The sequence below is a fragment of the Oncorhynchus gorbuscha genome, linkage group LG18, assembly GCF_021184085.1.
Source record: "Oncorhynchus gorbuscha isolate QuinsamMale2020 ecotype Even-year linkage group LG18, OgorEven_v1.0, whole genome shotgun sequence".
In the NCBI taxonomy this organism is placed as follows: Eukaryota; Metazoa; Chordata; class Actinopteri; order Salmoniformes; family Salmonidae; genus Oncorhynchus; species Oncorhynchus gorbuscha.
In genome coordinates this window covers 11,300,777-11,326,976 of record NC_060190.1, presented here as the reverse complement: position 1 = coordinate 11,326,976, position 26,200 = coordinate 11,300,777, and the positions used below count along the sequence as shown (strand labels likewise).

Sequence of the window (26,200 nt, the reverse complement as noted above, 5' to 3'; positions counted from 1 at the left end):
GCATAATTGGAGTTTAATATGTTCTAATTTCAGAACACCCCCCCCCAGCAATATCACGACTATAACTTTAAAGCAATTAGACAGATTCATAATGAATATAACCACTATTTTTCATCTTCTGAGAAATGTGATTGAACAGTTGACTCTTATGCACCTAGGCCTACTGGTAGATACAATCTACAGCTGTTAGGGATATTGTTAACAAGACCATAGTAATAGCCAACAACATTGATAAAGGAATCATATAAGCAATAGCATTTAAAGAGAGAGCGACTAAGATTACATACGTACGATAAATGCTTACAAATGATTTAATGCGAAATTATTAATGCGTCGTTCTTGGTGAGGGGAAAAAACACAGACGCAAGAAGAAATCTCGCCTATTTTTTTCCCTGGATTCTGCCAGCTCCTCCCCCGCGCGCGCAGGGCTTCATTCGATCAAATCCTTCATCTGGGACCACTCGCCGAGTCGTACTTTTTAACACTGCAGAACAATTGGACGAGCCACAATTTGCGAGGAGTTCTGTTGCTTAACATCAATTACAGTCACAAAGGAAAGAGAGTTTTAAAAAAGTATTGTATCCAGACTGAGCATCTTTCTTTGCCACCAGCTATGGAGAGGGTTGTCAGATTATGCCCTATTTGGCACAATAACGTTTTGGGGTTTATGCTTTTGATAATCATATATTTCTTTCTAGCCGCTAAATCAGAACTAACTTGCAGATCATGTCAGCCGGGAGATAAGGGGCGTATTAAGGAATTACTGCTTAAAACGGACACACGAGAATTCGCAACAGGGTACGGAGAGGAAGTTATTGGAAATGGAGACGGGGCAACTGCTTCACGGAGTTTAAATTCTGCAAGTGCCGAAACTCAACAGCTTGATTGCGTAGCTGGGTCCGATGCATGCATCCAGGGGAAATACATCTACTCAAGGCGAAAACGGAATACTGACATGCTGTTCCGTTCCAAGAACGCACTACTCGATGGAGGAATGCACTACGGTGGTGGTAAACAGAGAAAATTCACCCCGCGCGGTGAGTACAAAGTTTCCAACCTGAAAATGAACCTTCATGCAGGAAATACAGATGTCGGGAAGGCTCGCGCAGATTTAATTCCCGGCATCACACACAAGCACCGAGTTCGTAGGAACAGCCCGAGAGCTAATATTGGAGACGATAAATTGAAGTCCTCCGGCTCACCCAAGAGAAGGGAGACGCTGCCTCTGAGTTACTCTCGAGAGGGCATCACCTCACCGGCTGGGCGCAGCAGAGTGACACGGTCCGAATTGCGATGGAGCAACGAGGACAGGAGAGCGGCCAGTTCGAGGCAGGACGAACTCAAACTCACCAGTTCAACCTTCGCTTTGACCGGAGATTCCGCTCACAACCAAGCCATGGTGCACTGGTCTGGGCAAAATAGCAGTGTAAGTGAATACTTGTACAGTTGTCTTTAAAATAATATTTGGTGTATGTGCGCATTCACGCAGCGCATCAATGGAGAGAATGTAGCCATCAGTTTGACTTTCGTGAAATTGCCAATAAATTAGGCCTACGAAAGGTGTGTGTGTGTGTGTGTGTGTGTGTGTGTGTGTGTGTGCGCGCGCATAGTGTGGGATTCACCGGATTCATTCCGAGGCAACAGTGTGTGTGTGGTCATCCCCAGTATAATTGCCAAAGCCTATTCGACATGCATCTCTTTTCTTAAGTGATATCATCAAATGACTGAACAATCATCTGAACAAATCATGGCCGAGACACTCAAGACATAACACAATCACCTCAGCTTTTGCTTATGAGACAGTTTCCCCATGCTTTTCAGAGAATCTCTGACCTTTCTCCCCATTCCTCATTACCCACACTTAGTCCTGTCTAACGAAACTGATTTAATTTCAACACATCACCAGCTCTCATGCCCCCGGTGTTTCTGAGGGGGCTTGAGCAACCAACTTCCAAAGTGTGACCTTATGCATTTGAGGTGGGGGGGATATCAAATACACCAACAGTATGACCTATTTATTCTGAAGCAGTAGTTACATGGTCATCCTAGTCTCTTGTCAAGGGTTTCCTAATACACAGTGGTGCACATTTTTTGTTTTTTTACCCAGCGCTAACACACTCTACTCTACTGTACTGAAATGTACACTGAACTGTACTGAAATGTACACTGAACTGTAGTGTACTGAACTTTACTCTATACTGTAGTGTAATTAACTGTTCTGTTCTGTGCTGTACTCTACTGTGCTGAACTTTGATGTCTAAACTTATGAAACTTAGACATCTATGGTTGGTTCAGATTTTGTCGAGTCTGGAGCAACCAAATTTGGTCTTATTTGGGGGCAGAGCTCGTAAAAACAATAGCCAGTGTGTGGAGTTATACCCAGGGACCCATGACCCATGAATGTAGTATGCTTAGTGGTCATAGTTTGGATAGAGTTAGTATGCCAAACGTTCCCAGATGTCGTACTACATTCATGAAAATATGAAGTATACACACAGTGGACACTTTTTCTGTACTTTTAGGGCCCTTAATGCAATTTTTCAGGAAGTGGGCATGGCTTTAGAACCATTTTCAGATTTGAAGAAAATGGTGGAAAATATGCAGCTGAAGTCCAACGAGAGCAGATAAAAATGAATTGCTTTAACTAATTACGACAAATGTTGGTTGAGCAATGTAAGCTAGACGTTATGTTGGCTGACAATGTGTTAGCTACCCTATCCTTTCGAACCACATCAATGCACCAGTAGATACTAGAGGTCGACAGATTTCAAGTTTTCATAATAGGTATTTTTGGACACCGATTTGGCCGATATTTTTTGTATTTTATTTATTATTATTTTTTTGTTCATTATTTTTTATAATACATTATTTTTTTTTTTTTTACACCTTTTAACTAGGCAAGTCAGTTAAGAACACATTCTTATTTTCAATGATGGCCTAGGAACGGTGGGTTAACTGCCTTTTTCAGGGTCAGAATGACAGATTTTTATCTTGTCAGCTCTGGGATTCAATCTTGCAACCTTACAGTTAACTTGTCCAACGCTCTAACCACCTGATTACATTGCACACCACGAGGAGACTGCCTGTTCCGCGAATGCAGTAAGAAGCCAAGGTAAGTTGCTAGCTAGCATTAAACTTATCTTATAAAAATCAATCATAATCACTAGTTAACTACACATGGTTGATGATATTACTAGTTTATCTAGCGTGTCCTGCATTGCATATAATCGATGCGGTGCATATTTGGAAAAAAAGGACTGTCGTTGCTCCAATGTGTACCTATCCATAAACATCAATGCGTTAAAATTAATACACAAGTATATATTTTTAAACCTGCATATTTAGTTAATATTGCCTGCTAACATGACTCATTTCGAACTGTGAAGAATTTCTTCCTAACAAAGACAGCCAATTTTGCCAAAAGGGGGACGATTTAACAAAAGTGCATTTGCGGAAAAAAAGCACAATCTTTGCATGACTTTTGTCAAATCAATACACAGAAGTACATATTTTTAAACCTGCATATTTAGCTAAAAGAAATCCAGATTAGCAGGCAATATCAACCAGGTGAAATTGTCACTTCTCTTGCATTCATTGCACGCAGTCTGTGTATATGCAACAGTTTGGGCTGCCTAATTTGCCAGAATTTTACGTAATTATGACATAACATTGAAGGTTGTGCAATGTAACAGGAATATTTCGACTTAGGGATGCCACCCGTTAGATGAAACACGGAACGGTTCGGTATTTCACTGAAAGAATAAACGTCTTGTTTTCGAGATACTAGTTTCCGGATTCGACCATATTAATGACTTAAGGCTCGTATTTCTGTGTTATGTTACAATTAAGTCTATGATTTGATAGCGTAGTCTGAGCGGTGGTAGGCACCAGCAGGCTCGTAAGCATTCATTCAAACAGCACTTTCGTGCCTTTTGCCAGCAGCTCTTCGCTGTGCTTCAAGCATTGAGCTGTTTATGACTTCTAGCCTATCAACTCCCGGGATTAGGCTGGTGTAACCAATGTGAAATGGCTAGCTAGTTAGTGGGGTGCGCGCTAATAGCGTTGCAAACGTCACTCGCTCTGAGACTTGGAGTGGTTGTTCCCCTTGCTCTGCATGGGTAACGCTGCTTCGAGGGAGGCTGTTGTCGATGTGTTATTGGTTCGAGCCCAGGTAGGGGCGAGGAGAGGGACGGAAGCTATACTGTTACACTGGCAATACTAAAGTGCCTATAAGAACATCCAATAGTCAAAGGTATATGAAATACAAATCGTATAGAGAGAAATAGTCCTATAACAACTACAACCTGAAACTTCTTACCTGGGAATATTGAAGACTCGTGTTAAAAGGAACCACCAGCTTTCATGTGTTACCATGTTCTGAGCAAGGAACTACTTAAACATTAGCTTTCTTACATGGCACATATTGCACTTTTACTTCTCCAACATTTTGTTTTTGCATTATTTAAACCAAATAGAAACATGTTCAGTCATATGAATCGGACCGCATGGTATGCGTAACATTCTTTATTATAAGAATGAACACTGAACAAAATAACAAAACGACACGAGTGCTGACAGGTAACTACACATAGACAAGAATCCACAAACCCCAAAGGGAAATGGCCACCAAAATATGATCCCCAATCAAAGTCAACCATAAACAGCTGCATCTGATTGGGAACCATATCAGGCCACCATAAACATACAAAAACTAGCGTATCCACCCTAGTGTCACCCTGACCTAACCAAATTATAAAGAAAACCGAGTTATCTCAGGTCAGGGTGTGACAGTTTCATTATTTATTTGAGGCTAAATGTATTTATTTTATTTAGGTATTAGATTAAGTTAAAATAAGTGTTCATTCAATATTGTTGTAATTGTCATTACAAATACATGTTTAAAAAAAACCTGGCCGATTTAATCGGTATCTGTTTTTTTTTTGTCCTCCAATAATCATAATCGGTCGACCTCTAGTAGGTACTACTGGTATGTTGGATGACTACCTCATTAATGGTCTACTAATACATTGAACTTGCCAGTATATGAACTATATGCTAGCTAACTAACTACCCAACCTTTATTGACTTGATTATTCACGTCATTCTTAGCTATGCGGTAGAGTTGTTGTGAGTTCTCAGTGGACATAAATTCACTCTGGCTATCTACTCTGATTTCAGAGCACTCTCATCTGAGTGTACCAGAGCGAGAATAACTGATGAATTTACGACCGCTCAACACCTGTTGAATATGGCCGGTGTCAGTAAACATCAGCAAAAAAGCTATATTAAGTTGTTGCCAGCAGGACAGTTAGTCACCAACGCTCTGGATAACATGACAACAGCCCAACCAGCTATGCTGTGGCGAGCAGTAAAATGGTTAGAGCGAGGTGTTCTCATTTGTCTCTGGAAGTAGCTTGCCAGTTAGCTTGTGTGCTTGACTGGAGTGCCGTTGTGATGGTCAGAATGCTTGGATCAACCCTACCCCTTGGCCAGTGTGTGCTCTGAATGCTCAGAGAGGGGAAACAGAATTTACGAATGATCAAAAATGTCTAGCTAGTAATTTATGCCAACAAGCTAGCAAGAGGTTGCGTAGCAACAGAATCAACTTCCGGTTGACAGGCTTAGGTCTAGTATGCTCAACTGAAAGGATTCCTTTAGTTTACAGTATACTAAAAGGAACTAATAGTATATAGCGTGTATACAGTATGTTGTTATGGGTATTCGAACACAGCCAATGTGTCATGTCATAGCTGACACCCCATTCTTTCTGCAGACATCGTTGAATCTTAATTCGGACAGATATTTACGATGTTTGGGGAAAACATGGACCCATAAAAAATTAAGGGAGATTTGACAAATTATGTTACCAAACTTTGCATCTGCACAGTTATTCCAGTAAATGTGTTGGTTTGTTGAACTTTGAAATCAATGTTTTTTGTTTGACATACATTTGAATAGAACAATTTGAGGCTCAGGATAATTCTGTTACCATGGAATTGCCCAGCAGCATCACCAACATATAGCCATATGGAACTTGTGCTGTTTTGTGATATGAATAGATTGGGTTCTAATTGTGTGCAACTGTGAAACAATTCCCCCCTCTCTTCTCGCTTGTGACGCAAGTAACTTTGTAATGAGCAAGAATAGATCTCCTGCATTAAATATGTAGAGTTGTTGCTGTATGCAGAAATAAATAGAGACTCTTAGATTTTTCCCATCTGAGCACTAGTGCAAATAAACAGATGAGTTGACAATGCTTTGTGGAGCAGAAATGGAAGTGTCTGTCTGTCTTTTTATGGGATGTGTGCTGCTGCTGTATGTCTAATCTATTGGGCATTTACATAGTTAAGGGTATTAATGATCCCATATGCTGTCTGTGTGTTTGTGCCAGATTGGAATATGCCTTCTCATAGCCCAGGAGACAGTGGTGGATTAAGTGGTGGAGGGATGGAGTCATGCAGTAGAAGAGATGGGAGGTGTGTGTGTGTTAAATACTGTATGATTTTACATGTAGATGAAGGATGATTCAAATGTTTGCCTCAAAAAGGAGCTGAGATCATTTGTACATTCTGATCATTGTTTGGAGAGACTTTGGGACAGGCTTGGGATTTTAAATCTCACGGAAAGGTTACAGCAAACACGCCAGAGTCCCAACGGGGGATATGTGGCACTGGCATATTCCTTGCATGCACATAAAAGTGTGTCAGGAGACTGCATATTTACATTATTGAAATGTCAGGGCATTAAATACTTTGCTCGTCACTCAAGATAACAAGATGCAGCCTGACACAGTCAATTCATGTAACAAGTTTACTCCGCGTCTTTGGACTGCCTCAGAAGATATAGAATGTGCCCACATGCATCATGGGTATTAATATGGATTGAGTGGTATGGAAGTCAACGGCCGAATCGACCCCTAAGACCTTCGCCTTAACCTCTTGCTCCTACCTGACACGCAGGCATCTGGAAATGCAAATGCGCTACGCTAAATGCTAATAGTACTAGTTAAAACTCAAACGTTCATTAAAATACACATGCAGGGTACTGAATTAAAGCTACACTCGTTGTGAATCCAGGCAACAAGTCATATTTTTTAAATGCTTTTCGGCGAAAGCATGAGAAGCTATTATCTGATAGCATGTAACACCCCAAAAGACCCGCAGGGGACGTAAACAAAATAATTAGCATAGTCGTCGCTACACAAACCGCACAAATAAAATATAAAACATTCATTACTTTTGACCATCTTCTTTGTTGGCACTCCTAGATGTCCCATAATCACTATTGGGTCTTTTTTTCTGATTAAATCGGTCCATATATAGCCTAGATATCCATTTATGAAAACTGTGTGATAAACAAAAAAAATAGCGTCTTATAACGTAACGTCATTTTTTAAAATTAAAAAAGTCGACGATAAACTTTCACAAAACACTTCAAAATACTTTTGTAATGCAACTTTAGGTATTAGTACACGTTAATAAGCGACCAAATTGATCACGAGGCGATGTATATTCTTTAGCTGTCCATCTGGAAATAATGTCCGGGTAAATCTCAACCAAAATATCAGGTCGGAGACTTGAACAAATTGCTTGTCTCTTCTTCATTTGACCAAGAAACAAAGCCTAGGCAAATGACAAGACTGTTGACATTGTGTGGAATGCGTAGGTATTGCAACCTCAGCCCCATTTATTGTGGTTCGCCTTTATCAATGGGTTGAAGTGGCGGATGGATATATATTTCCATTTTCAGTGATCAGATTTTCCTGCGCTTTTCGATGAAACGCACGTTCTGTTATAGTCACAGCCGTGATTTAACCAGTTTTATAAACGTCTTGAGTGTTTTCTATCCACACATACTAATCATATGCATATACTATATTCCTGGCATGAGCAGCAGGGTGCTGAAATGTTGCGCAATTTTTAACAGAATGTTCGAAAAAGTAGGGGGTAGGAGTAACAGGTTAAGCACGTGTGGAGATCTGATAGGTTAGGTAGAAGTTTAAACTGCATTGCTTACACCAATCAAATTCTCTCGGATCTCCACAAGTGTGTAGGGCTTAGGGGTCCATTTGAGATTGGGCCAACATCGCTTTGAAGCCTCATCCTTCAATTCATGTTGCCACACTATTGCTAAAACTTCTTCACTTTAGTCAGGGCAGATCTGGGTTTAAATAGTATTTGTTTTCTGTGTATGCTTGACTGAGCTTGCCTGGTGCAATGGAACCAATGGAATAGTCTCAAAAGTGCCAACCCCGCCCATCTGGGATTCCATGAACCCATGTCTGAGTCATATAATCAGAATCAATGAACCTGATCCAAAGCCAGACTTGAACCAAGCTAGGAGCCATACTCTGATTCCATTTTCCCAGTTGAACTTCCCAGCAGTTCGTTCTTCAGACAAAACCCATACTGAAAATGAAAATAGTTTTTAGCCATACAATGATCAAACGTATTTCGAAACAAAAGCATTTGTCAGAGACGTTTCTTTTTGAGCCGAACAGAAGAAAATCAAACATTGTAGTAGCCAATTAGTAAGTGAGTTGATCACAAAGTTTGTGGAGAAGTGTGTTGTGAGAAACCAGCTGTCTCGGTTTGACGATGGTCTCACTCTGGCTGTTCCTATGTGTTGAGGGAATCTATTTATGGTTTTATAGAGCAGTTGTCTTATACAGCAGTGAAGGCACATTTACAGCAAAAAAAAAGAATTACTCTTTCAACTAAGATCTGTTTCTCTACCACATCAAATGTTCTATAATTTGCTCGTTTTCCAACAATTTGATGGTGTCAACACGTTCCGCTTGCAGTAGTGGCCACAGCGTAGCCAGTTGTGTTTATCCAAGCTCATTTACAACATGTTATCCAAAATGTCTGAAAATCAAACAATTTAAATGTGCCATATGCTAAACTGACAGACCCACACAATCAGGGCCACAGCAGTTAAACAAGAGAACACAACCATTGAAATGTACTATTACATATTCATTGGCCCTGGCAGAAATTGTTATGCAGGTGAAGGAGGACCCAAACGCGACTTAACAGAAACAGAGTTTATTAATGCTCAAATCCGAATAACTGAAATCCCCTAGATAGTTGAGGGGAAAACAACTGGAGAGCGGCCACAGACTGCAGGTCGCTTTTCGGGTAGGCGCAGGCCGCAGTCAACTGAGACACCTGCTCACACGCAGCGTCTGAAGAAGGCACAAAACACGACAGGACAGGGTGATACACAATCACGGCAAAAAACACGACAGGACAGGGCGAGACGCAACTACAGCATGGAATACAAAACAAGGAACCGACGGAACAGGGACGGAACACAAAGGAATAAATAGGGAGTCTAATCAGGGGAAAGGATCGGGAACAGGTGTGGGAATTAAATGATGATTAGGGGAATAGGAACAGCTGGGAGCAGGAACGGAACGACAGAGAGAAGAGAGAGCGAGAGAGTGAGAGAGGGAGGGGGAGAGAGAGGGATAGAACCAAACAAGACCAGCAGAGGGAAACGAATAGCATGGGGAGCACAGGGACAAGACATGACAATGAATGACAAACATGACAGAAATGGCCAGAGAGTAGTTTGTGTTTTCTGTTGCTATTTCTTTCCAGTCATTTGGCACTTTATTATCCTGCACCACCAACTGTGCTGTTCCTGTATTCCCACTCCTCACACCCTAACTCCCATGTACAAAACAGTGAGTCACAGAGTGATATCACTTGAATTCAAACAACAATAACAGCAGCCTAACAAAGGCGCAGTGCAATGCACTCTTTCAATTATCCACCATCTCCAAAAGGAAGTATTGATAGAAACTAGAGGTCGACCGATTCTGATTTGTCAACACCGATACCGATTTATTGGAAGACCAAAAAAGCCATTACCGCTTTTAATTGGCCGAGTTAAATAATAATAAATACATTTGTAATAATGACAATAACAACAATACTGAATGACCACTTATTTTAACTTAATATAATACATCAATAAAATCAATTTAGTCTCAAATAAATAATGAAACATGTTCAATTTGGTTTAAATAATGCAAAAACAAAGTGTTGGAGAAGAAAGTAAATCAAAGCAAATCAAATCAAATCACATACACATGGTTAGCAGATGTTAATGCGAGTGTAGCGAAATGCTTGTGCTTCTAGTTCCGACAATGCAGTGATAACCAACAAGTAATCTAACTAACAATTCCAAAACTACTGTCTTATACACAGTGTAAGGGGATAAGGAATATGTACATAAGGATATATGAATGAGTGATGGTACAGAGCAGCATACAGTAGATGGTATCGAGTACAGTATATACATATGAGATGAGTGTGTAGAAAAAGTAAACAAAGTGGCATAGTTAAAGTGGCTAGTGATACATGTATTACATAAGGATGCAGTCGATGATGTAGAGTACAGTATATACATATGCATATGAGATGAATAATGTAGGGTAAGTAACATTATATAAGGTAGCATTGTTTAAAGTGGCTAGTGATATATTTGCATCATTTCCCATCAATTCCCATTATTAAAATGGCTGGAGTTGGGTCAGTGTCAATGACAGTGTGTTGGCAGCAGCCACTCAATGTTAGTGGTGGCTGTTTTAACAGTCTGATGGCCTTGAGATAGAAGCTGTTTTTCAGTCTCTCGGTCCCAGCTTTGATGCACCTGTACTGACCTCGCCTTCTGGATGATAGCGGGGTGAACAGGCAGTGGTTCGGGTGGTTGATGTCCTTGATGATCTTTATGGCCTTCCTGTAACAACGGGTGGTGTAGGTGTCCTGGAGGGCAGGTAGTTTGCCCCCGGTGATGCGTTGTGCAGTCCTCACTACCCTCTGGAGAGCCTTACGGTTGAGGGCGGAGCAGTTGCCGTACCAGGCGGTGATACAGCCCGCCAGGATGCTCTCGATTGTGCATCTGTAGAAGTTTGTGAGTGCTTTTGGTGACAAGCCAAATTTCTTCAGCCTTGTGAGGTTGAATAGGCGCTGCTGCGCCTTCTTCATGACGCTGTCAGTGTGAGTGGACCAATTCAGTTTGTCTGTGATGTGTATGCCGAGGAACTTAAAACTAGCTACCCTCTCCACTACTGTTCCATCGATGTGGATAGGGGGGTGTTCCCTCTGCTGTTTCCTGAAGTCCACAATCATCTCCTTAGTTTTGTTGACGTTGAGTGTGAGGTTATTTTCCTGACACCACACTCCGAGGGCCCTCACCTCCTCCCTGTAGGCCGTCTCGTCGTTGTTGGTAATCAAGCCTACCACTGTTGTGTCGTCCGCAAACTTGATGATTGAGTTGGAGGCGTGCGTGGCCACGCAGTCGTGGGTGAACAGGGAGTACAGGAGAGGGCTCAGAACGCACCCTTGTGGGGCCCTCGTGTTGAGGATCAGCGGGGAGGAGATGTTGTTGCCTACCCTCACCACCTGGGGGCGGCCCGTCAGGAAGTCCAGAACCCAGTTGCACAGGGCGGGATCGAGACCCAGGGTCTCGAGCTTGATGACGAGCTTGGAGGGTACTATGGTGTTAAATGACGAGCTGTAGTCGATGAACAGCATTCTCACATAGGTATTCCTCTTGTCCAGGTGGGTTAGGGCAGTGTGCAGTGTGGTTGAGATTGCATCGTCTATTTGGGCGGTAAGCAAATTGGAGTGGGTCTAGGGTGTCAGGTAGGGTGGAGGTGATATGGTCCTTGACTAGTCTCTCAAAGCACTTCATGATGACGGAAGTGAGTGCTACGGGGCGGTAGTCGTTTAGCTCAATTACCTTAGCTTTCTTGGGAACAGGAACAATGGTGGCCCTCTTGAAGCATGTGGGAACAGCAGACTGGTATAGGGATTGATTGAATATGTCCGTAAACACACCGGCCAGCTGGTCTGCGCATGCTCTGAGGGCGCGGCTGGGGATGCCGTCTGGGCCTGCAGCCTTGCGAGGGTTAACACGTTTAAATGTCTTACTCACCTCGGCTGCAGTGAAGGAGAGACCGCATGTTTTCGTTGCAGGCCGTGTCAGTGGCACTGTATTGTCCTCAAAGCGGGCAAAAAAGTTATTTAGTCTGACTGGGAGCAAGACATCCTGGTCCGTGACTGTGCTGGATTTCTTCTTGTAGTCCGTGATTGACTGTAGACCCTGCCACATGCCTCTTGTGTCTGAGCCATTGAATTGAGATTCCACTTTGTCACTGTACTGACGCTTAGCTTGTTTAATAGCCTTGCGGAGGGAATAGCTGCATTGTTTATATTCGGACATGTTACCAGACACCTTGCCCTGATTAAAAGCAGTGGTTCGCGCTTTCAGTTTCACGCGAATGCTGCCATCAATCCACGGTTTCTGGTTTGGGAATGTTTTTATCATTGCTATGGGAACGACATCTTCAACGCACGTTCTAATGAACTCGCACACCGAATCAGCGTATTCGTCAATATTTCCATCTGACGCAGAAAATGAGAACATATGAAAGCTGGTGGTTCCTCTTAACATGAGTCTTCAATATTCCCAGGTAAGAAGTTTTAGGTTATAGGACTATTTCCCTCTATACCATTTGTATTTCATTAACCTTTGACTATTGGCTGTTCTTATAGGCACTTTAGTATTGCCAGTGTAACAGTATAGCTTCCGTCCCTCTCCTCGCTCCTCCCTGGGCTCGAACCAGCAACACAACAGCCACCATCGAAGCAGCGTTACCCATGCAGAGCAAGGGGAACAACTACTAGAAGGCTCAGAGCGAGTGATGTTTGAAACTCTATTAGCTCGCGCTAACCATTTCACTTATGCCATGCCATTTAGCAGACGCTTTTATCCAAAGCGACTTACAGTCATGTGTGCATACATTCTACGTATGGGTGGTCCCGGGGATCAAACCCACTACCCTGGCGTTACAAGCGCCATGCTCTACCAACTGAGCTACAGAAGGACCACAACACTTCGGTTACACCAGCCTCATCTCGGGAATTGATAGGCTTGAAGTAATACAGCGCAATTCTTGACACACAACTGTTTGAATGAATGTTTACGCGCCTGCTTCTGCCTACCACAGCTCAGTCAGATACTTCGATGCTTGTATGCTCAGTCAGGTTATATGCAACGCAGGGCACGCTAGATAATATCTAGTAATATCAACAACCATGTGTAGTTATGATTGATTGTTTTTTATAAGATAAGTTTAATGCTAGCTAGCAACTTACCTTGGCTTACTGCATTCACGTAACAGGCATTCTCCTTGTGGAGTGTAACGAGAGAGAGGCAGGTCGTTATTGCGTTGGACTAGTTAACTGCAAGGTTGGATCCCCCGAGCTGACAAGATAAGAATCTGTCATTCTGCCCCTGAACAAGGCAGGTAACCCACCGTTTCTAGGCAGTCATTGAAAATAAGAATGTGTTCTTAACTGACTTGCCTCGTTAAATAAAGGTATAAAAATAATCGGCGCCCAAAAATACCGATTTCCGTTTTATTATGAAAACTTGAAATCGGCCCTAATTAACCGGTCATTCCGATGAATCGGTCGACCTGTAATAGAAACACATTTATTTGCATTGCAATGGGATTCCCTCTGAGCTACAGTGGCAAAGGGGCTAATGATACTACTGAGCAACTGGTGAATATCTGGTCATATTTTATAATAGATACAAATATTTGTCATAATGTGCTACATTCAACAGTTGGTTGGTGGTTATGGTACTGTACACACTAATATGTATGTCTGTCTATACAAATAAAATCTTGTGATAATTACTGTATCAATGCCATATGATTGGCTTATCTTACTGGAGAGCATTTCCCAAGATCTGTTCCCCCCTCCACCACCCCCCACTGGCAGGATAGTTAACTCTGGTGTCTGTGTCTGTCTGGGATAATTGAGCCACAGGGTATGTGCTGGGTCAGGCACTGATCAGGCGGCGGGCCCGCTGAGGCCGTCACGGTCCGCTAGCCAGCGTTTATTTACCGGTCTGGCTAACACAGCCCTCCTTCGTTTGCCTGTAAACAAAACCTACCAGGTTTGCTCTTCGCTTCTTTCTCAGACAACTCCCAGAGGATTATTCACAAATAATAAAGATGGCCTGAGTTGTGAAAACCTTAACAAAATCTAGTAGCGATATTGAAAGAGTCAGCTTTCCTTGTTGTTATAGAGCCCCAGACTCTGCATGCATGGACAAATAATAAAACCGAGTTTATAAGTAATGTACCTGGGCAGCACTCTAATCCCACCCTAGGAGGCCTCAGGAGTGCACACTTCATTTCAGTAAGTGCCCTTTTCCCTGCCTTCCACCCTCCTCCACTCACTGTTGGATCCTGTCGCAGTCATATTTTGATGATTTCATCATCTTTCATGTTTGCTTGCCCTGGACAATATTTTAGGTCCCTATAGTGTTAAGTGAAGTAGATTAGTTATTTACCAATCGAGATTGAATCAAGTAAAAGCCAACTGGTAGATGGTGCTTGCTGAGAGCTCGGGGGTAAATAGATTGCGGGACTGGTAGTTCAATTTCAAGGGTTATCAGTGTAATGCTATGTTCTTTCCAGGGGATTGTAGGTGAAATAATTGTTTTATATGCATGGTTTGGTGTCAAGATGTTGGACAGCAGGGATGGGAAGCCATTGGAGCACATTACTGCTAATAAATATACGGATCTATCTTATCTGTCATTAGCTATACAACTTATTTAATTCAAACCCATTCATTTTGAATATGTTTACAGATTTGATAGTTTTCACCAGCCAATTCCGCTGAAATGAACAACATATGTCATATTCCTTTTTGAAAGTACCCCTAGTTTACCTTTTTGACAAATGTCGGTTCATTCAGATAACTAACTCACACTCAAATAACAGACAGCGGTGCAGTCATACAAGTGCTAGTTCTCCCTCTCATAACATCACAAATAACAGACAGCGGTGCAGTCATACAAGTGCTAGTTCTCCCTCTCATAACATCACAAATAACAGACAGCGGTGCAGTCATACAAGTGCTAGTTCTCCCTCTCAGCACATCACACATCTGGATGGATTTCCTCTTCATAATATCCAGTGACACATCATATACCAGGCAGGTGGTGGTGGCATATTATCCTCTCTAGTTCCCCTCTCCTGCTCAGTGGTGGCATTTATTTAAAGCCATCTCACATACACACTGAGGCAGACGGCGATGGACATGATGATGGGAGTGATGGTGATTGAGGAGCTGGCTGCCTGTGTGTGTGTGTGTGTGTGTGTGTGTGTGTGTGTGGGAGAGATGAGAGGTGTGCTTAGCAGGGCCATGCCATTAGAGATGCATTGAAGCGCTGTGCAAAGGCCTGGCTTCAAGGTGGAACACGATCAGGCTCTGTGAGAATTCATCACTGTTCGGATATCGGCCTATGATTTATGTATGTACCGAGGTGTAGGGAGACATCTCTGAGGATGACTAAAATAAATATGGAAGGGGTTAATCAGAATGACTGAATAATGAGTCAGGTTTTTCCTTCTGCACGTGTTTCAGGAAAATACTAAATGACTTGTCAATGAGTGGGAAATAGTAATATGTATATTTTGTTGTGATGGGTGTAATGGTTGGTGTCATGCATCAGGTTAGACTACTTTAAAACAAAAACCCTGTTGACTTCTGGTAGAAAAGTTGTGTTCACTATAATGTGGATACTGTTGTCCACACCTGTTTCAAAACGGCAAAAAGGCACAGAAAATATTAATCATTGTTCATCATTCACTCAATATTCTTACAATTACTTGAGCAGGGAAAGAGAAAATGCATTTTGTATATCTCAAGTGTTATATTTCCTTGATTGCCATGTTATTGAGTTGATTATCTTCAGTGTGCTTACTTCTCTGCTCTCCATATGGAACAGACCGGGGCCCAGTGCAGAGTTTTCATATTAGATTTGTTTGGTCAGATGTATTTATTTCTCATTTCAGATTTGATTGTAAATGTTGAGTTTCACATTCAAGGCTGAGCCACTTTGGCGGTGAGTTGAATCACTCATGTTCATGGCTCCACTAAGTGGAGTTTGTCCTTTTAACCAGAACTGGACAGAAATAGTAGAGGTCCCAACCTCCCAGTAGGAGGATGGTGGAGTATCTGGACCGTACATATACTCACACATCATGCTAATCCTATTGACATTTTGGACATTTGATACAGCATGAGGAACATTTTGATACATCAAGCCACTTTTCCACGTCCATCTTGCTAATCACATCGAGAAATTGAACGTTTTATACGTCCATCCAGCAACATTTCCCCCAGTCGCGCGAGAATGCGTTTGAACGACAGCTTTGTAAAGCAATCCACGGGAACAGCTGCATGATTCCAGATCTGATGATTATGTCCCTTCAACACACAGAGATGCAACACACTCCTCCAGACACATACAGTAGGCCCTACATCAAGATGCCAGAATGGGTTCATCTTTCAGCTCGTCGTCTTCTCTTTCCTCTTAATCTCAGGCAAATGGGAAGGAATTGGGATGAATCGCCGTGCACAGTGTGTGTACACATTAGTAGTTTCCTCGGAGCTCGTAGCAGCTCGTGTCCCCTTTCGCCATTCAGATTGACAAGGATGATTGTTGGCAGCTATTGAAAGACAGTCGGATGTCCTCTTTAGGCAGCCAGACAGTCCCATCTAGGCCCATCTCCGCACTGATGGTGCAGAATTGTATGTGGCACAAATTGAATGCCAGGCAATCTGTAACCTCGAGGAGTATGGCTGAAAGCGAAGATAAAAATGATTTTTTTTTTCAATGAAGAAACGCTGGGGAGGCAGATGGGGTGAAAGAGATGAGGTGGGATGGGATGACTAGCTCCAGTTAATTGACCAGGCCCAGATAAAGCAAGGAGACCGAGAATTGTAACCTACCCCCCCCCCCCAAAATATAGAATGGCATTTGCTCTCCTTAGGAACAGCTGACATGTTTCTCCTTTCAATAAGTGGCTGGTTATGTCTGGCCCCGTCTATGGGCACTGCGACAAAATCAAACTCGAGATTAACCTTGTTTTTGCCCCACTTATGGTCTGGAAAACCGAAATCTCACAATAGAAGGGACTTTTAGATTCAAAACCAAAACACGATCGGCAAAGTTGTCTCCTTTTCTACCACACCCACTGGAGGTAGTTTTAATAGATGCAAACGACTCTTTCTATGAGGACAGATAGGATTACTGTGCATTAATATCTATACATTCCCCTCTGTACGTGACTTGGCTCTGTATCAGCTTCTGCTCAGAGCTTTTTAATTGTGGGCTGAGAAATGACAATGCTATTATATAGAACATATATACCGTTTTTATGTCACCCATTTAAACGGAAAAAAAATATTTAAAAAAAATATTCCACAGGTTAATTAAGTCCATACACTATTTCACCAGCTGCACGGGAGAGCGAGAGACAAATCAATCTTACATATGTAATTGAAATTCCCCCTAAATATTATTTAAACACGCAGCTCGCTTTTGCCCAGAACAAACGGAGAATTCTAGTTGCCCGTTTCCGCAGTTACCCACTGACAACCATTAAACAACTGGGGAAAAAGGTTTACCACAGTGGTGTGGTTGCACACAAAAAGGCGCGAGTACCTGCTATTGGTTACAGTACAATACTGGATTGTGTCAGCGAAATAAAGCCCGATTGAAACAAGGAAGAGGAAATGAACTAAGAATGAACTTATTAATTTAGATCTCAGCTGTTAAAGTGAAGAAGAGAAAGGATGAATATGCATAGAGTCAACAAATGACCATGATTTTACCTATCTGTAGAAGTAACCTTTTTTTAGTGAACAAATTCAGCTCAATCTTTTATGGTATGTAAATTACATCATATCTGATGTTAGATGAAAAAGCACTTCGGCTGTACCTGGCACACATCATATTCCTTTGGCAACATAGATATTGGACTAACTCTACTTACAATTTCAGTATACAATATTCCCTTGAAAATATTGCAGATTGGACTGTGATGAAGAAACACATTCAGCTGTCCTTTGGTGAACCTGTACGGACTCAATTCTTCCCTCGGTAGCTTTAGATATTCTAGTCAGGTGAGTGGTGGCCCTATTAGCAGATTGAATAGAGGTATTAATATTAAATGAGGATTTATGGAAGAAAAAACCCTTCCCTAGAATGCAACATCAAACAGCTGTGGGTGTGGAGAGGAAGGGCCCCCTGTCTTGATAAGGTGAGAGACATATCAAAGGCAGGTGTGAATTAATATGTTAAATAAATCATGCCCAGAAAATGTTAATTCCTTTTGAATCTCTAAGCTGGTACGTGCATATGAAAATATACATAACTTTGAGGCGCAAAAACAAACCGATATCTAATCTCATTGTTTACACAGTAAGATAATGTTTGCTAAGTAAATTAGTTTAGCATGTTTTTTTTTTTTGGTGTGTGAAATCTGAGACATACTGGGCTGGTAAAGCTTTTTTAGGGTTCTGAAATGTGCCTTGGACTGGTTCCCACTGGATTTGGTGGATCTGGATACCGGGTGGCAATTTTGGTTCTGTCTTTTGAGGTAAGGAATGGTTTGGATGCAACAGGAAGAGATAAGTCTGGTGCTTTTGGCAGCTCCCATCTGTGTGAAACCCCATTGAAAGACACGTCGGAGACTGATGAAGACATCTGAAGATGCTACCTGCCACATCTGCCTGCCACAACCACCCGCATCCAAATGTGTTTACCTCAACAGCCCTCATCACTGCCGAATTACCATGTAGCCTTCAGATGACGCTTTGATCGGGCCGCTCTCCATGTCGCAGCTCCCGGAGCCAACCGGCAACCATCAGTCTCCATTAGCTGCCACCAAAGTTCCGGTTTTGACACCACACATAGGATGCCTCTACTGTAGCCTAGTCTGACTGGACTTTGGCTTTAATCTCTATTCTCATACACTAGAGACCGGATGTGGATGTCCGTTTCTCCTGTTGTTTTTCCTGGTCGTTGTCCCCATGTGTGTAATTGAACCGTAGGTGTTCAGTGGCTTTGAATCCCATCACCATGTGCTAATCACCATCATTCACCAACCTCCCGGTCATCTCCATCTCACCAATCTGATTTCCTGCATATAAATGTTACATACTGAATGTGCCTAGAATATAGTTGCATTAAAAGGGATGCTTTTTGGTTTCAATGTAGTTGTAGAGGGGGACAGTGGGAGTGCAGGTGGCGGTTGATTGATAGTGTCTGACTACAGCGGCGCTTAGCTCATTAGTATTTCTGGGCATTCGATTGGTGCACCAGGAAACAGGGGCTTAATTAGTTCATCCACTCAGCAGCGATATGCTCCTGGGGTTCACCGAGCCTAAATAAAGGCTTCTACCATTCAGACTCAGCCCTCTTCGTTGACGTGGAGTTCAAAAGAAATCACCCAAGACTAGCTACAACGTCTGGCGGTCTTGGTCAATTTAGTTCTGTCTCTGTGTATTACCCGTTTCATACTTCTTTGTAATGCCAAGATGCTCCAGATAGATGGGAGAGACGAGAGAGACTGGATAGGGTTATCTACCTTCACTCTTTCCCAAAGACCTTCATGGAGGAAGCTTGAGTGAGTCCTCTTGCGAGATTAGGCGATTCTGTATTAGATTATTTTAGCATGAGTTGCGATAGAGAAGGCACATAATTCAACCTGCCAGAAGGGGGCTCATGGGAGCCCTGGTGGTGCGACACTGTATTACCTCCCAACTGCCTCCAACGCAGAGGTGGAGGATCGAAAGGAGTTTATTTGTACATTCCATTATTCATGAATGAGTCATTTATTAATTATACATAGGTGGGGTTTTTCTAAAGCAGGTGGGCCTTTTGAAGTTTAAATCATTTTTAAAAATAGGATCCGGCCTTCATTTTGATTGAGGAAAAACAACATAACATGCTTGACCAAACATCTGGAGTGTTTCTTTGTTTGGTACTCTGGGTGAGTGCTTCAATGACTATAATTTCTAGGGATTTTTAAGAGTCAAAACCAGAACAATATTTTCAGTCATTTTAACAATGTACATTGCCAAGTCTGTTTCATGCCCTTTCTTACTTATCTGAAGATTTGATCAATTTACACAACCACTGTATTATAAAACCTTATTGCTATTCACCATTGTAATATAATTATGCTAATTTCAAGTCATTTTGTAATTTTAACAGTTAAAGAAGAACCATAATCGCACGTCATTTTGTAATTTTCAATTTGACAACTGGTTAAGATCAAATAATTATCTAATTAAGGGAACTTTTGAATCAAAGTTAAAAGCCTTTGCTAGCAGACATTAAAACATAATGATTACTTCTAACACACAATATGATTATAACTTAGGTCTTTGGAAATGAAATCACTCCTACACATACAGTGGGGCAAAAAAGTATTTAGGACCTTGAAATGCTTCTTACGAAGCCACTCCTTCATTGCCCGGGCGGTGTGTTTGGGATCATTGTCATGCTGAAAGATCCAGCCACGTTTCATCTTCAAAAAACAGCCCCAAAGCATGATGTTTCCACCCCCATGCTTCACAGTAGGTATGGTGTTCTTTGGATGCAACTGAGCATTCTTTGTCCTCCAAACACAACGAGTTGAGTTTTTACCAAAAAGTTATATTTTGGTTTCATCTGACCATATGACATTCTCCCAATCTTCTTCTGGACCATCCAAATGCTCTCGAGCAAACTTCAGATGGGCCTGGACATGTACTGGCTTAAGCAGGGGGAGTCCCTGGCGGCGTAGTGTGTTACTGATGGTAGGCTTTGTTACTTTGGTCCCAGCTCTCTGCAGGTCATTCACTAGGTCCCCCCGTGTGGTTCTGGGATTTTTGCACACCGTTCTTGTGAGCATTTTGACCCCACTGGGTGAGATCTTGCGTGGAGCCCCAGATCGAGGGAGATTATCAGTGGTCTTGTATGTCTTCCATTTTCTAATAATTATTCCCACAGTTGATTTCTTCAAACCAAGCTGCTTACCTATTGCAGATTCAGTCTTCCCAGCCTGGTGCAGGTCTACAATTTTGTTTCTGGTGTTCTTTGACAGCTCTTTGGTCTTGGCAATAGTGGAGTTTGGAGTGTGACTGTTTGAGGTTGTGGACAGGTGTCTTTTATACTGATAACAAGTTCAAACAGGTGCCATTAATACAGGTAACGAGTGGAGGACAGAGGAGCCTCTTAAAGAAGAAGTTACAGGTCTGTGAGAGACAGAAATCTTGCTTGTTTGTAGGTGACCAAATACGTATTTTCCACCATAATAGGCAAATAAATTCTTAAAAATCCTACAATGTGATTTTCTGGTTTTTTTTCTCATTTTGTCTGTCATAGTTGAAGTGTACCTATGATAAATTACAGGCCTCTCATATTTTTAAGTGGGAGAACTTGCACAATTGGTGGCTGACTAAATACTTTTTTTGCCCCACTGTACAATGGTCCATTCAATGCTTACAAATCCAACTTTTATGTGGTATTCCCCTTTTTTACAGAGAAATACAGAGGCATATGTACACCGGCAACCAGTAGGAAGTCACCTTTGACCTTTCCTCTCTACTTGGTATCCCTCCAGTCAGATGGTGCCATACTGGGATGTGCCATCCAAATCAAGTGGACTCTTTCCTCCTCTGGCGCCCTGCCAGATCCTACTATGCCAGGTTTGACAGGTGCTCATGGCCCCGATGCAAGGACCCAAGGCAGGTAGCCCTCCCCATGCCAGATGGCCAAACCCTGGGGCTACGTCACCGAGACCTCCCCCTGGGGCCGTCTGCCACTGTCCACTGGTCATCACCACCAGGGGTGCCAAGAACCCATAACCATCCCATTTTAAATCAGAGAGATCAAAGAATCAAGAAACTGAGCTTTTAGTGAACTTAGGTAACTGATAGTGCCTCAGAGTATTCACTTTCCCAGCACTGCGCTTTCTATGTCTTATACCCTGCCCTTTGTGATTTAGCTCACAGAAGGGGCAATCAATGCAGGTTTCATCTCAAAATGACTTTGCCATTAACCTTAAAGCTTATCAATGTAGGATAGCAAGGCAGAGGACTCTAGGCTTTAAACATACTGTACCAGCAGTGCTTTGATTGTCCGTGGCTTGATTTACTTGCAATCAAATGGAAAAAATACAATAGTATGCAGAGGATGGCGAGAGGAGCTCAAAGCAAAACTGTCCAGTCTTTCCACAACGCACACATCCCTCCAGCCTTGTCCAAGGTCGGCTGGCAGAACTGACTGCAAGCATATCTATTCAATTCATATCTGTAAAAACCTCGACTGGTTGTCTCATGCGAAATTACCCTAGGTCTGCAGAGCTGTTGCCTACAGTGCATCTCTTTGGATGAAGAGATTGTGGAAGCAGAAAACAAGTTTTAAAATAATGTTTATACAAATGCGGATAATTCCCCGAGACGATATGGGTTGTGTTTAAACAATACGGGGTTGGACGCAATCCTACAAACGACACACTTTGAATGTTGAATGTGATTCGGAAGAATTGTTTGACTACCAAACCGTTTGCACAAAGACAAAAGATTCAATTGAATTTAATCAATTATGCTGACATACAAACATATTGAATAAATATATAAACGCAACTTGCAACAATTTAAATTCTCCCTTCTAAAGGGCTTTATTACAGCTGTCCGGGTGGCTGGTCTCAGACAATCTCACAGAGAAGAAGCCAGATGTGGAGGTCCTGGGCTGGCTTACACATGGTTTTTAGTCCGGTTGGATGTACTGCCAAATTCTCTAAAACGACGTTGGAGAAATTTACATTCAAGTTCTCTGGCAACAGCTCTGGTGGACATTCCTTCAGTCACAGCATGCCAATTGCACACTCCATCAACTTGAGACATCCGTTGTCATTGTGTTGTGTGACAAAATTGCACATTTTAGAGTGGCCTTTTAGTATCCCCAGCACAAGGTGCACCTGTGTAATGATCATGCTGTATAATCAGCTGCTTGATATACCACACCTGTCAAGTGGATGGATTATCTTGGCACGGGTGAAATGCTCACTAACAGGGATGTAAACAAATTTGTGCACAACATTTGAGAGAAATAAGCGCGTATGGAATGTTTCATGAAACAGGACCAACACTTTACATGTTGCTTTTTATATTTTTGTTCAGTGTAGTTTGTAGGATATTGTTTGCACTTTTTCATTTTGTCATTTCATTTTTTTATTTTGCTGGATAAGCTATGTACAGAGGTGGATGGCATCTTACCAGGGAATAGTACCATCAACTCAATGGCGTTGTCTATGGGGATTAACGCTAATATTAGAGACCAGTAAAGGTACTACTACAATATAGTAAGTAAAGGTACTACTATGTATATACAAAAAAGGTTTCCAAAAGGGTTCTTCGGCTGTCCCCATAGGAGAACCCTTTTTGGCTCCATGTAGAACCCTTTCCCCAGAGGGTTCTACATGGAACCAAATAGGGTGTACCTGGAACCAAAAAGGGTTCTCCTATGGGGACCGCTGAAGAACCCTTTTAGGTTCTAGATAACGCCTTTTTTCCCTAAGATTGTATGGTAGCTCTTGTATTCCTCTGTTGATCGGCGAATGAACAATATTTGCTTTGTGTGTTGCCACCTCAATGCCAGATCTCTCTCTCTCTCTCGCTGTCCTTTCTCTCTCTCTCCCTCCTGTCAGATTTTGACTGAATTGGGTTAGACATGTGAGGCACAAAAACAGAAGCATCACTGATGAAAATGACAATGCATCTGTCGTGTTGTTTATATTGAGATGTAAAAAAAAAAACTACCTTCCAAGCAACAGCAACTTATGTAACCCTGGCTAACTACAAACTTCTGGGACAGTTGTGTTGCTGGCATACATACATATAATACTGAATATACATTGTGAAAAAAGTTGAGATCGCTTATAATATTCAAATATGGAATGGCTATGATAAACTATTTGGCACTAAAAGGGAAAATCCACAAACTATCTAGAAAATGAAACGCATAACAGTTTGGGACTGTATCAGACTGATTAACAAAAACAAAATTCATTTTTTTTTTACTAAACCCTATGGATAACAATGCCTGATAGTGTGCTGCAGACTAATATATTCAAAGTATATTCTGTTTGGAGTGGTAGTGTGGCATCTGTATTCATGTTCAAATTCATGGATCGTGGTGTCGTGCACACCTGTCTTGTATATCTCCTTGTGTGTGCTGGTGAGTTGACAGGGCCTGAATCCTCCTGCATGTTTTCTCTAGTTTCCCTGCCTGCTCCATCTTCATGTTGTCTCTTGTTTCCCTGCCTACTCCTTCTCCATGTCTCTTGTTTCCCTGCCTACTCCTTCTCCATGTTGTCTCTTGTTTCCCTGCCTACTCCTTCTCCATGTCTCTTGTTTCCCTGCCTACTCCTTCTCCATGTTGTCTCTTGTTTCCCTGCCTACTCCTTCTCCTCCTTCCTGGTTTATCTTTGTCACATGCTTCCCACCTCCCAGAATAAATGTGACAGCTAGAAACGACATTGTGCCAATGTGTAAGATGCCTAAGATATACTGCTGAGCATGTTCAACTGTTAAACACTGATGTTGTTAACGTCTGAAACACACCGATGCTCTGAATCCTCTGACAGAACGGTAGATGTGAGGAAATACAAATAAATGGTGCATTTGTTTCAATTTTTAGCTAATATGCTTCAGACGTCTGGGCTCCATCTTGAATTTGTGTTTTATGACTCATGCCAGAGAGCTGATTAGATTGCATCATAATACAGTCTGCTGTACAGCGTAGTTTACTGACTTAGCAAATTTCACCATCCAGATATTTGTTTGTAAACAGGCAATACATTCAGCCGGCATTTTCATGTGAGACTAAGTTATTGCATCGGATTTACTTCTCACTACTGGAGATTAATTTAAATATTATGTTAGATGTCTCCAACAAGGGTGTGTGTGTGGGTGTGTTTTTTGTGTTGGTGGGATATCTTCCCTTTGCGATCCTTGAGCATTCACAAAGTCTGGACTTGTTTGAAGTGCTCTATTTTTATCTGAGGGAAATGTTTGTTTATGTGTGCCTCGTATGCAAGCGCTTCCTCCATCTGGGACTCTTAAATATTGCTGGTTTGAGCATTTTTACTTTTGAACAAGCAAATTTGCAGATGCTGCAGCTTTTTTTATGCCTCGGTTTCCACTGCTGCTGAGGTCTTACGAAGCACTCGTTCCCTCGCGCTGTGTGTCTTAGGTTTCCCTCTCCTCTCGCTACAACTCTTCATCTGAATAACTCCTTAAAACCTGAGTACTTCAGCTTCCCCCAACTCCTATGGCAGGGCCCCGTAGATAGAGAACAGGTATGCTACCTAATGATATTTCCTCTATCTTTTCCCCCTTGCCCGGGGGTCTACGAAACGAAAGTCTGCTTAGTTCAAACGGGTAGCTACCTTATTAGCGTATTCCTCAGTCGAAGGACTCCTTCAGATTCACACCTCAAGGAAATTCCCATCGTGTTTGATCCGTCAGCCCCGGCTGAATTGATCTGAGGTAAATCAAAGGTGCTATACCCCAGCAGCATGAAAGGGAGGAGACACGCTGCGCACCACAGGTCTTCTACTTTGGCTTTCCAAGCTTTTTAAAATTGATTAGAAAAAAAAAATCTAGATTAACAGTTACGTTTTGGTCAGATCTAACGAAGACGTTGGCTCGTTAGAGAGTAGTCCATATGACTTTGTCATTTTTGGGGGCATTAAGTCCCTGTCTGTAGGGTAATTACAGTAGAATAGTTTGATACTTTTTCATCACAAGCTAAAAAGTCTACATATATTGCAGGCATTGGGTTAGCACTGATTGATAAACTGACACCTTCAAGATAATAATAAGTTATGGTTGGATTGAGTTAGGTCAGTTTTCCATCCATTAATATCATGGAATTCTTCAATTGAACACTTTTTATAATAGGCGCCTATCAAATGGTGACGTCTTTGCCATTGGATAGCACCTGTCGGATCTTTTGTACTGTACAATACTTTGACATAGACTTCAACCCCAATGCTCAAAGGATGGATTTTCTGCTCAAGGTTTGGATTCTTTTTCCCATCCAGAGGAAATCGGGGAAGTAGGGATTGCCAAACAGATGACTTAACATATTGGGGAATTCTCTGATAAGTCTTTGGCATTCCTTAGTTATTCATGATGTTGTTATGGCAGTAGTATTAGAGACAACGTTAGGATTCATAGGAGAGAGAGAGGGAGAGGGTGAAGTCTCTGCTAATGAATAGAGTGAGGGCAGTCTTTCCATGACCATCAATCATTTA

General features: G+C 42.0%; 1 protein-coding gene across 3 annotated transcripts in view; it reads left to right on the top strand.

Annotated features, from left to right (window-relative positions):
* Positions 1–453: 453 nt before the first annotated feature.
* Positions 454–26,200, top strand: part of LOC124003488 (VPS10 domain-containing receptor SorCS1-like) — a 149,755-nt gene continuing 124,008 nt past the window's right edge. For all 3 annotated transcript variants that reach the window (XR_006833231.1, XR_006833232.1, XM_046311770.1), the window contains exon 1: positions 454–1,426. Coding sequence is in view for 1 of the 3 variants with exons in the window: in XM_046311770.1 (XP_046167726.1) it covers positions 614–1,426 (813 nt within the window). In the remaining 2 variants the exon portion in view is untranslated. The remainder of the gene's footprint in view (positions 1,427–26,200) is intronic.